The sequence below is a fragment of the Ursus americanus genome, chromosome 22, assembly GCF_024610735.1.
Source record: "Ursus americanus isolate L20-20 chromosome 22, mUrsAme1.1.p, whole genome shotgun sequence".
Lineage (NCBI taxonomy): Eukaryota > Metazoa > Chordata > Mammalia > Carnivora > Ursidae > Ursus > Ursus americanus.
Genome location: NC_142148.1, coordinates 22,485,203 through 22,497,828, shown reverse-complemented (window position 1 = coordinate 22,497,828; position 12,626 = coordinate 22,485,203). Strand labels below are relative to the sequence as shown.

Genomic DNA, 12,626 nt, shown 5'->3' with positions numbered 1-12,626 from the left:
ATTATATGACATTCTGGAAAAGGCATAACTATAGAGATAGTGATCAGTGGTCGCCAGAGGTTTGGAGTTCAGGAGGAGGGATGAATAGGTAGATCACAGAGGATTTTTAGGAGAGTAAAATTATTTTGTATGATACTGTAATGGAAGATACAAAACCTTAAGCATTTGACAAGACCCATAGAATTTTTTTTTTTTTAAGATTTTATTTATTTATTTGACAGAGAGAGACAGCCAGAGAGAGAGGGAACACAAGCAGGGGAGTGGGAGAGGAAGAAGCAGGCTCCTAGCAGAGGAGCCTGATGTGGGTCCCAGAATGCCGGGATCACGCCCTGAGCCGAAGGCAGACGCTTAGCAACTGCGCCACCCAGGTGCCCCTAGACCCATAGCGCAGAGTGAACCTTAATGTATCCGATTTGTAAAAAAAAAAAAAAAGAAAGAAAGAAAGAAAAAGAAAAATAGGAGTCATTTAGGAGGCAGGGGATCCCAGGAGGGAATGCAGATTATGACGAAAACATCTAATGATAGTACAAATGTATGAAACGATCTCAGTGAAGAGGGTAGGAGAAAAAGGTGCTGACCTATGTAATGCTGGAGGTGGCTGGGCTTCACGAGACTGAAAGCCGAAGGAACTGCACATGAGCACTGTACTCTAGCTGATAACATTGGTATCCATGGGTATATGCTTAACAGTTCTGATACTGCAATACACGTGTCCTGAAATGGATCAGTTCAGTCAATGAATGGCAGATAATGGCAGCCAGGTTTCTCATCATTGGAATAGAAATTTGCAGATAAGCGAGGAGGAGGCTAGACTGATCCAGGTGGGAAGGGATTCGTTGGACATCACTATGAACTCCTGTTTAGCTTAATACTGATAGTTACACATGGAAATATTTATAGATATGTGTATCAACATATATCTTTTGCTCTGTCAACTGACAGGGCCTGAAAGAAATGACACTCCAGTGGCAAAGAGCAGACCTAGCACCTGGATCTTGGTTGCTTTCTTTTATTTTCTTTCTTTCCTTTCTTTCTTTCTTTCTTTCTTTCTTTCTTTCTTTCTTTCTTTCTTTCTTTCTTTCTTTGACAGAGAGAGTGAGAGAAAGAGAGAGCACAAGCAGGGGAGAGGGTGAGGGAGAAGCAGACTCCCTGCTGAGCAGGGAGCCCAATGTGGGACTCGATCCCGGGACCCCGGGATCATGGTCTGAGCCAAAGGCAGACGCTTAACTGACTGAGCCACCCAGGTGCCCCTGGATCTTGGTTTCTTTTTTTCTTTTTAAAGATTTTATTTATTTATTTGACAGAGATAGAGACAGCCAGCGAGAGAGGGAACACAAGCAGGGGGAGTGGGAGAGGAAGAAGCAGGCTCATAGCGGAGGAGCCTGATGTGGGGCCTGATCCCACAACACTAGGATCACGCCCTGAGCTGAAGGCAGACGCTTAACCGCTGTGCCACCCAGGCGCCCCTGGATCTTGGTTTCTAATACATTCTTCAATAAGAGGAACAAGGGCTCCTTGGAAAATGATTGATTCTAGGACTAGGGCAGGAAATAGACAAGCTGAGCCTGGAGCATTTTGTAGTGTGGAGGAGTAAGGAAGTGTTGGGGGAAAACCTTCATTGATGGAGGCAGGCTATCAAAGGGACACAGGTGCCAACTGAAAGAGCTCCCAGTGGCCACAGCTAGAACAATTTGAACAATTTGAGCAACAAAAGAAAATAGTATTGGATTATAACTCAAAGTATATAGTAAACATCTCTGAGAAGATACTGGTATAATGAATAAATAATGAACAAATTAATAAACAGGGGAGAAGAGACAAATCTCCCATGCAGAAGAATTCCAAATAATTTACATAGACACATGGCCCTAAAGGAGAGGGTGTATAACTCCTACCTCCTTAGGTGCGCGCTGCACACAGTGACTTCCTTCAAAAGAGTACAGTACAGAAAGGGGGAAAGAGTAACTTTACCGCGGAGGAGCCTGAGAAATACCACCGCAGCCCGGTGATCAAGGCCACCAGCCGCAGTTAAGTTGTGTTGATTATATATCCCTCAATATGATGAAATGGCGTAGGATGTGATGAGAATGAATGACACTTTACCTCCATGGTCCTCTTCCCAATAATCCACAACCCCAGTCTAATCAAGGGACCAAATCAGACAAACTCTCATCGCTGGGTATCATTCAAAATTCCTGACCAGTACCCCTCAACAGCTATCAAAGTCATCATAAGCAGGGTCAGTCTGAGAAACTGCCCAGCCAAGAGGAGCCTAAGGAGATAAAAGAGAAAATGAATTTGCGTTCTGGATAGGATCATGGAACAGGAAAAGGATATTAGGTAAAAAGAGGAAATCTAAATAACTCTTTGACCTGAGTTAACAATAATAATGTATCGATATTGGTTCATTAATCATAACAAAGATATCCTACTAATGTAAGATGCTAATAACAGAGGAAACTGTATGGGTATATGGGAACTCTGTACTATCTTCTCAGTTTTTCTTTTCTTTTTCTTTCTTTTTTTTTTTAAAGATTTTATTTATTTATTTGACACAGAGAGACAGCAAGAGAGGGAACACAAGCAGGGGGAGTGGGAGAGGGAGAAGCCGACCTCCTGCTGAGCAGGGAGCCTGATGTGGGACTTGATCCTAGGACCCTGAGATCATGACCTGAGTGAAGGCAGACGCTTAATGACTGAGCCACCCAGGTGCCCAATCTTCTCAATTTTTCTAAGTCTAAAATTGTTCTGGAAAATAAAGTCTGTTAAAAACACAATTATCTGGGGTACCTGGTGGTTCAATTCGATAAGTGTCTGACTCTTGATCTCAGCTCAGGCCTTGATCTCAGGGTTGTGAGTTCAAGCCCCACGTTATGCAATAGTTGGCAGGGCAGGAAATGCATGGATGAAACAAGTTTGGCCGTGAGCTCATCACTGTGGGAACTGGGTAGCAGGTGGGCCTCCGCCTGCCCCGGGGAGGGGCTGTCTTTTGAAGCCCCACGTGTGGTCATCATCCAGTGTGTGGTCATCATAGTCCGGAGAGCTGCTCCCTCGCCATGCCCTTAACGCTTTTCCTCAGTTACAGTATCTCCAGGGTCCTCCTCACGTGCCTGTCACGCCCTGTTGTGGTGGGCTCTTCATGCTCCTGCCCCACGGGACTGTGAGTCTTCAGAGTCAGGAAGGCCAGCACAGGCCGGGGGGGGGAGCCCCAGCCCCTGGCACAGCCCTCCCTCAAGGCCGATGGAATATGTCCAAGCTCTTAGGCAATGCTTCCGTTTTTTCAGCAAAACTCTGCCTCCTGCAACTTTTAACTAGCTCCTCCCCTAACCTTCCCTGCACCCCCAAGAACAAAACAAGAAGTCAGCTTCCTAGCCACATGATGGCCCCTTAGATATTTAAAGAATGTCACTTTGTTTTTCATTCAGCATTTCTGGAGCCAGGCACAGTGCCAATGCCCCGTTAATTATTTTCTCATTCGGTCAAAACATCCTCCATTCCTTCAGGCAGCGCTCAGGTGAGGTGACTTCCAGCTGCTCCCCACTCACCGTTTCCTTCAGGGCAGTTAGTGCTTCTGAGTGACGCTCAGAACTGAACCCAGGGCTCCTGAGGCCAGCTCCTGGCTTGTGAATGCAGCCTCACACACAGCCAGGCAGAGTAGCTGGGGAGGCTGGGCACCCGGAGCCGAATGAGGGCGCCAGAGGGCAGAAAGGCATCTCCTGGTTGGGCAGACGGTGCCGGCAGTGGAGGCTGTGCAATATGGAGCAAGAACAGCAGGGTCCGTGTTGTCAAGGGCCTGCAGTGCTGGAATAGGGTCCTTGGCCTTGATTCTCTAGGATGGCGTAGAAGGCTTTGGGTGGGGGCTCAGGGCAAAGACCTGGCTGCCTCGTTCTTCACACAGGGCCCAGCACAGAGAAGGCCCCCCACAAATATGTGTTAGCATGACTCTTGATGAAAAGGCCTGTGGGTGTCTCCGTAAGATGTCTTTGGTTCGACTCTGTTCTCCCTGCTTTCAAGGCCCTGGCTTCATTTTAGGCGAGTGAATGGTGACAGCTGTGCCTGTGTTCACCTAGGGGACCACATTTGCCTAACATGGGCAGCAGAAGTGTGAAGCTGGGTCAGTCTTAGAAACAGCAGAGGTTGGGGCCTGGAGTAGAGCCTCTGTTTTGAGCCAAGAGGTGTAGGGGAACCAGCTTCTCCAGGGAACAGGCAGACTGAGCCCTTAGACTGGGCAAGCTGGAGCCATGGGCGGGGCAGAAGGGATATGACAGATTGGGGTCAAGGTCAGGGGGTCCTTCTCTTCATTTTGCTTCTAATTAGACAGCTGTGTGGCCTTGGACAAATCACTCAACCTCTCTGAATCTGTGTCCTCATCAGAAAATGAGGAAATTCTCCTGGATGAGCTGCTAACTTGAATGTTCTGTGACCCCATTTGAGCCTTATCTTAGCAGATAAGTCTTGGGCATCTACCATGCTCCAACCATGGCCCAAAATGCTAGTGTGGGCAAGTAAACTGACATTCTTCCTGTCCTCATGGGGATTATGATCTAGTCTGGGGACAGACAATAAAAAATTAGCAAACATAAAATATTGCAAGTTCCTGTTAGGAATGGAATTGAAAGCTGGTTGGACGCAGGCTTCTTAAATGGAGCAATCAAGGAAGGCGGCTCTGAGGAGGTGGTGTGTAAGCTGAGACCTGAATGGTGAAGAGAACAAGCTGGGGACAACCTGGGGGAAGAGTGTTGTGGACTGAGGAAGACTAGGCTCAAAGCCTGATGCCAGAAGGAGCTAGGAGTGTCAAGGGTACTGGAAGGGCGGGCAGCGTGGCTGGAACAGAGTAAACAAGGCAGGGCGGCATGAGGCCAGACTGGAGAGCCAGGCAAGGGTGAGATAGCCCAGGCCTTGGGGCCACAATGAGGCATTTTCATTTATCCTGTGGGAAGGTACTTATTTGAAGGGCTTAGGCAGAAAAGAGCCCTGACTGGCTGGTGTGGGGGGGGGGGTTGCAGGTTGATGAGGGGACCTGCCAACAGTGCTGCCCTCACTGGGGCCCTGAGCAGATCACTGGGTTCAAATCCTGCCTCCACCTATTTCTGTCCTTGGGCAAGCTACTTAACCTCTTTGTGCCTCGGTTTCCTCAGAGTATAGTGGTTAACAGCACAGACTCTGACCCCCGCGCCCAAATCCTAGCTCTGTTGCGTCATGCTGTGTGATGTGGGACAGGTTGCTCAGCCTCAGCAGCATCCTCTGTAAAATGACGATAACAATAGGACCCACCTCATGGGGGATTGTGACGGTGTCAAATGAGTTAGTATCCATGACAGCAGCAAGAGGGCCTGGGGTGTAGCGAATGCTCAATAAATATTGCTGTCATATCGTCATTGCCATCACGGCCAGGGGGCCAGAGGAGTGACGGAGCTGCACAGAGGAGGCCAGTGACCCCCAAAGTCTGTGAGGGACAGAGAAGGTAACTGAGGCTCAGTGGGGACATGTGAGCAAAGACCTGCAGAAAGGATGAGGGAGGGTGTGGTGGCTGCGGGAGGGAAGATTTAGAAGAGGAAGACTCGCCGCTGGAATTCTGTCACTGTCTTGAGGAAGAGACAATGGCTTTACTTGGCACAAGAGTTGAGATTGGACATTGGGGAAGCCTTGTGAAATGCTGTCCCCTGGAGAGGGACTGCCTGAGTGTGATTCTTGGAAAGCCTGCAGGGAGGTAGGACATGGACAAAGTGCCTTTCTTACAGGCTCTTCTAATCCCAGCAGCCGGAGACCTTTGATGTCATGTAACAGAAAGACTTGCTCCCCATCACTTGCAGAATGGCCCCCAAATGGATTCACCTTCTGTCTGGGGCCTTGTTTTTCCCATCTAGATAATCTGTTGGTAGAAGTGGACAGTCTCTGAGGACAAACTTTCTGGAACTTTCTGTTCCCCAGGGCCTTCACCAGATCCTTCTCCCGGAGAACCAGCAAGACATGCGGCCCTTGATCCTGGTGAGCCTGGGAGCTGAGGTGATACGGGTGAGGAAAGAAAAATTTTGTGAACTGATCGACAGCGAGGTAACAGAGAAGTTGTCCAGGTTCAAGGTCAACTACCCCAGGTTAGTGCTGGAAACATGCATACATCCCACCAGACCTAATAAACAAATTTTCACCTATTGTTTTAGTAAAAGAAAGAAAAAAAAGTGCTAATACCTAATGCTGAAAAGGGGGGAATGAAACCGGTAGTTGTTGGTACCCCTTAAATTGTCTCAATCTTTTTGATAATGATTTTAGTATTATGTTGCAAGGGCTATACTCTTTGAAGTAAAAGGTCTACCTGTGAATTTTCTGGGAAAAGCTACATGTGCTGAGATGTTCATAGCAGCCATCTTCATGACAGAGAGAAAAACCTCTACCACCACCACCCGCACGTGTTGCACTAAGGGGATAGTTTAGAAATTGTGGTGCGTTCCTTTGATAGAACATAACTGCTGTGTTAAAAAAAATTGTAAGTTTAATGGCTCTGTAGGAGGAGGGTAAAATAGGTGATGTGATGATACATGAAAAGGACAGGATGCAAAATTGTGCATGTACTATGGCTATGCCTTTGTAAAACACAAGAGAAAAACCTAGAAGGAAATAAGCAAAAGTGATGACATCTGTGATGTTGCCAAATTTGTAAGAGTCATTCTGTCTGGAAGGTGAAACGAAAAGGTACTTCCTGGTTATCGTTACATATTCCTCTCATATTTAATTGCTTTTGCAGTGCGTACGCATTGCTTTAATAATGAGGGAAGAAAAGAAAAATTTTTTTTTAGTTTAAATTTACTTAGTTAACATACAGTGCAATATTGGTTACTGGAGGAGAATTCAGTGATACATCACAAGTGCCCTTCTTAATACCCATCACCCATGTAGCCCATCCCCCACCCACCTCCCTCCATCAACCCTCAGTTCTCTACCCTTAAGAGTTTCTTATGGTTTGTTTCCCTTTCTCCTTTGTCCCCCCTTCCCATATGTTTATCTGTTTTCTTTCTTAAATTCCACATATGAGTAAGATCACATGGTATTTGTCTTTCTCTGACTGACTTATTTCGCTCAGCATCATACTCTCTAGCTCTAACCATGCTGTTGCAAATGGCAAGATTTCATTCTCTTTGCTGGCTGAGTAATAGTCTCTCTCTCTATATATATAATGGGTAATATTCCATCTATCTATCTCACATCTTCTTTATCCGTTCATCAGTCTGTGGACATTTGGGTTCTCTCCATAGTTTGGCAAAAATAAATACTTTTTAAAAGTTCTCAGGGGCACCTGCATGGCTCAGTTGGTTGAGTGTCGACTTTTGATTTCGGCTCAGGTCATGATCTCAGGGTTGTGAGATCAAACCCTGTGTTGGGCTCCATGCTGGACATAGAGCCTGCTTAAGATTCTCTCTCCTTCTCCCTCTGTCCCTCCCCCCCCCCAAAAAAAAATTGCTGTCAGGATAGTGGCATTCCAAGTGGGCTTTTTTCTTTATTCTCCAAATGTTTGGTAATGATGATATATTACTTTTATAATTAATAAAACATCTATCTTGAAAGATTCAAGAAAAAGATTACTTTTTACTTTTCCCTAGTTTTCAAATTTTCCGGAGTGAATACTTCTATAATGTGAAAAAAAACTGTATTTTTATGTAAAAGTTAACTGGATCAGTGGTTGCAAAACTACTTTGATCTCACACTGTTATTACTAAAAAGTGTTTGAATATATACCCCCCTAGAATATATGTAAACATGAATAACATGTTAACTTATTATTATTACATACATATATTGCTGTACTAATATATATATTATGGACATGCCAAAATAGACCTTTAAGAAGAATATGACAAAAATAAATATAAATGATGTCCTACTATTTTTTTCACACACCCCAGTGGATCTTTTTCATCTCCCTAGGTGACATGACCCTGTACCCCCACTTTGGGACCCCCCCAGCCTACCCTTGGGCCCCCTGCCTCTGTCTCCTCCCCACTAGATCCTTTCTGCATTCTGTGCTCTTCCTAAAACCCAGACCCTGGCCATGTTAAACTCCTGCTTAAAACCTTTTGATGTTGGGGCGCCTGGGTGGCTCAGTCAGTTAAGCATTTGCCTTTGGCTTAGGACATAATCTCAGGGTCCTGGAATGGAGCCCCACGGCCCCCGGGGCTCCTTGCTCAGTGGGGAGTCTGCTTCTCCCTCCCCCCCTGCCCCTCCCGCTGCTCATGCTTGCTCTCTCTCAAATAAATAAATAAAATCTTAAAAAGAAAAAAGGATTTTAGGAGCCTTAGATCCTCAAATGATGCCTGGCACGTGATGGGTATCAGTTAATGCTTATTGAATTGAAATTCAGAAGAGGTTTCCATAGACTTGAGGGTGGCAGATGCTTGAGTCCTCAGCATCTGTCCCGCGCGGTCAGCGCTTCGCGGCGATGATCCGCAGTGCTGACAGATAGAATTCTGGCTCATTCATTCACTGTTGAACTCATGGTTTCTAGACTGCTAAAGCAGGCAGAAAACCATATCCATTATCTAGCTTAAATCCTCCATGTTTTAATTGAGGATTGTGAAGCCCGGGAAAGAGGACATGATGTCCTGAAGATCACACAGTCCATGGCGGTGACATCTGTCCTGTGAATGCCACGGCCTGGGTAACCTGATGTCTCTACCCCTGCAAAGTGCGGGGAGCTCTGTGTAGAACGTAACCAATAGCTGAGTTCCCAAGAGAGAAGAGAAGTCTCCAAGGGCCAAAATGAAGGAGAGCCTAAAAGCCAAAGCACAGAGTGTGATCTAGTGTGGGATTGCCTGGTGGGGGTGGGCTGGGCCGGGGGTTAAGGCCATCGTGGGCTGAAGTTTTTACAGCCTGCAGGGACAGATGAAACTTTGAGTTCACGTGAGGGAGGGATTGGAACTGAAAGCCCTGCACCAAGCTGAGGCCTTTAGAAGAGTGATCCTGTTTTGTGAAAAAATTAACTAGAAATCAATATGACCATCAGCATCAGGAGGCAACAAGGAATCTTGTTTGTCTTAACTTGGACTCTGAGTCCCCCCCACCAAAAAAAAAAAGCCCCCCCAAGCATCTGTAATCACACGCTTGCCCCCTCATAGGTTTTGGTGAGTCCTGTAGCATCTTTGAACTCCAGTGTCCATGTTTGTGAAATGGGTAGTTGTAAGGATTAAATGGGTTAACAAGTAAAGTGCTGGGCACTTGGTAAGCGCTAAGTCAGCATTAGATATTGCTGGTTTTTTAATAGAAGAAATTGGAAATTAGTGGAATTTTCTAAGTGGAGACTATCCAGTAGTGTGCTGGTGAATGTTTAACAACCAGCTTTCTGGGAGGTGAGTGGGAGGGAAGCCTGATTTGAAGGGCTTACTGATTTCTGGGGTGTACATTCTCCCACCATGGCCAATTTTGACCTACCAGCCTGATGTCACTGAACACGGGGTTGAGGAGAGGCGCACGTGATCACCACTGAACTGAGAGGAGCTGACTTTGGCACACCACTGAGCCCAACAGGACTAGCCAGTAGCCCGTTGTGACCTCTGGGTTTTTTATTAAGTTGATGCCTATGGATCAAAGTTGACCCTGCCCTGGTCAATATAATGTCGCTGGAAGAATGTTCTAATTTGTTAGTGACTTATTAGGGTTGCTTCCTTAGGTGAGAGTGTAGGCAAGTCAGTGGAAATGGAACACGCCCTTCTCTTGCTGTGGTCTCAGAAGGAAATAAGCCAGTGGGTGCTGAGCCTGCTCCTTCTCCCCCACTTTCCCCACCCTTGCCTGCTACGAGGGGAGGGGACAGAGCAGAGCCAGGGCACCAAGACCAGTCCAAGGCAGCCACCAATCTACTTTTGTCTCCATAGATTTGCCTGTACAGGACATTTCATATAAATGGAATCATACGAGGTGTGGTCTTTTGCAACTGGCTTCTTAGCATAGTGTTTTCAAGTTTTATCCATGTTGTAGTATGTACTTTATTCCTTTTTTTTTAAAGGTTTTATTTGTTTATTTATTTATTTGAGAGAGAGGAAGAGAAAGAGGGAGGAAGGGAGGGAGGGAGAGAGAGAGAATCTTAAGCAGACTCTGTGCTGAGTGCTGAGCCCAACATGGAGCTCGATCTTAACGACCCTGAGATCATGAACTGAGCCAAAACCAAGAGTCGGACGCTTAACTGACTGAGCCACCCAGGCGCCCGAATTCATTCCTTTTTAGTGTCAAATAATATTCCGTTGCATGTATATATAACACTTTATCCATTCATCAGTGGATGGATGTTTGGGTTGTTTCCATGCTGCTATGAACATTCTTGTGCAAGGCTTTGTGCAGACATTAAGTTTTCATTTCTCTTGGGTATATACCTAAAAGTAAAATTGCTAGGCTTTATGTTAACTCTGTTTAACCTTTTGAGGAACTGCCAGATTCTCATCCAAAGTGGCTGCACCAGTTTACTTTCGCAATAGCAGTGCACCAGAACCCTTGTTTTACTCCCTCCACCTCATAATGCATTTTTTTTTAAAGATTTTATTTATTTATTTGACAGAGATAGAGACAGCCAGCGAGAGAGGGAACACAAGCAGAGGGAGTGGGAGAGGAAGAAGCAGGCTCATAGCGGAAGAGCCTGATGTGGGACTCGATCCCGTAACGCCGGGATCACGCCCTGAGCCAAAGGCAGACGATTAACCGCTGTGCCACCCAGGCGCCCCTCATAACACATTTTTATCTGTCTTTTTACTATAGCCATCCTAGTGGTCATCTCACTGTGGCTTTGCTTTATATTTCCTTGATGGATAAATGGTTACCCAAATAATCTAATTTTTTCATAGCCACATTATAAGAAGTAAAAAGAAATGAGTGAAATTGATTTTTAAAATATATTTTAATTGAATTCAGTGTATCTCAGATATTATCGTTTCAACATGTAATCACCATAAACATTATTAATGAGAGTCTCTACATTTGTTTTTGCTCTAAGTCTTTGAAATCTAGTGTGTATTTTAAACTCACAGCACATCTCTAACTCAGATTGGCCACACTACAGGTACTCAGTAGCCCCATGTGGCTCATGGCCACTGCACGGAGCAGCACGGTTCTAGGGGAAGAAAGTGTGGAAAGGGAGAGGAGGCAGAAGAGTCTGGGAGGAGGCAGCCAGGTGGGATGGAGCACACTGTGTTTAGGAATTGGAAGAGTGGTGGGGGGCAAGGCTGGAGGGGCAGGGGCCCAGGAGAAGCTGGTGTGGGAAACTCAGCATCTGTGCCTCACCTTTAGTGATGAAGATATGTGCCAGAAGTTCCTTCAGGAGAACAGCTGGAATATCTTTCGGAAGGACCTCCTGCGGCTGCTGGTGAAGCCTCGCCAGCGTCCACCGTTCACCCCAATCCGGCCCAAGAAGAAAGGGATCTATAGCCCCAGGTCACTGATTCTGGATTTGTGTAGCTTCAATAAGGAGACTAAACCTTGTCATCCCGTTTTTATGGCACCCCAGAAATACCTGCCCCCATTGAGGATCGTCCAAGCCATCACAGCACCCCGATATAAAATCCAAGAGCTCCTGCCTCAGTATAAGAATGCAGGAGTCCTTGTTTAGACTCAATAAAAGATGTTGGGTTGGTCACCCTGTTTTCCTGAGTGACCACATGGGAGTTGTGGGGCTTGGAGTCAGGGCTCCCGGGGGCTGTGGGTCCAGAGGGATGTTTGGGGGGCAGCAGCTTGAGCACTCTCTCCCTTGATACTTGTGGGGCTTGCGTGAGTGGACGATCAGGAGGCTGGGTGTGGATGGGTTAAGCCCTGGGGGTGGGAGGGTCTTACCTGGTGAGATGGATGGGAGGTACAGAGGGGCTCAGATCAAAGTGAGCATGACTGGGGTTACAAACTCAACGCCTTCCAGAGTCTGCGCAGGTCATCTGAAGGAGTGCGTCAGAAAGACTGGGCAGGCAGCAGGCGATGGTGGGGCCTGGTATGCACGTCGCCCATCCAGGTGGAGCAGCTGCTCCGTATCTTTAGTCAATGCCATGCCAGGAAATAGTGCAGGCCCGGTCCTGCCAGTCTTTAGATTTTTCAAGAGAACCAAGAAACCCAATATTTTAGATGATTCCTACTGGTTTTTAAATGTGAGCAACTAATTCAGATTGTTTTTGCAATACTGTGTTAGGCAAACAAAACATAGACGTGGGCTGTTTTGGGCCTCCAGGCTGCTGGTTTGCCAGGGCTCATCAAACCCCTCTGACAGGGCATTGCCAGAGACTGGAGGAGGCCTGACTGGTGGGTCGAGGTGTAAGGAGCCAGAGAGACAGATGGGCAGAGTGACAGGAGCTGGCGTCCTGGGTATCAAGGATCGGGAGCCAGCAGCCTGAGAGAGAAGAGTCAGGCCAGAGGTAAGGAGGGGGTAGATTGGACTTACCAAGGGCTCCTCAGCCCCTCTGGGGGGTCCTGAATCTGTGCCTGGCTGTGAGTGACCTGGGCTGACTCTTTTTGTTGGTAGCACTGGGCCAAATCACCTCTCTCCCTTGGGAAATTCCATAGTTCAGCTTTGAGAGCACCGGGGAGCCTGGTAGAGGCCACAGCAGCACATGAGCCTGGCCAGGGGCTGCCAGGAAAGACAGGAGCCTTCCTCCACCCATCACTCCCCACCC

General features: G+C 46.8%; 1 protein-coding gene across 2 annotated transcripts in view; it reads left to right on the top strand.

Moving 5' to 3' along the window:
- The window catches only part of CNBD2 (cyclic nucleotide binding domain containing 2), a 56,407-nt gene extending 44,799 nt beyond the window's left edge, over positions 1-11,608 (top strand). For both annotated transcript variants that reach the window (XM_087853610.1, XM_087853611.1), the window contains 2 exons: positions 5,932-6,095; positions 11,263-11,608. In XM_087853610.1, coding sequence (XP_087709736.1) covers positions 5,932-6,095; positions 11,263-11,581 — 483 coding nt within the window. In that variant the 3' untranslated portion in view covers positions 11,582-11,608. The remainder of the gene's footprint in view (positions 1-5,931; positions 6,096-11,262) is intronic.
- The last annotated feature ends 1,018 nt before the right edge of the window (positions 11,609-12,626 follow it).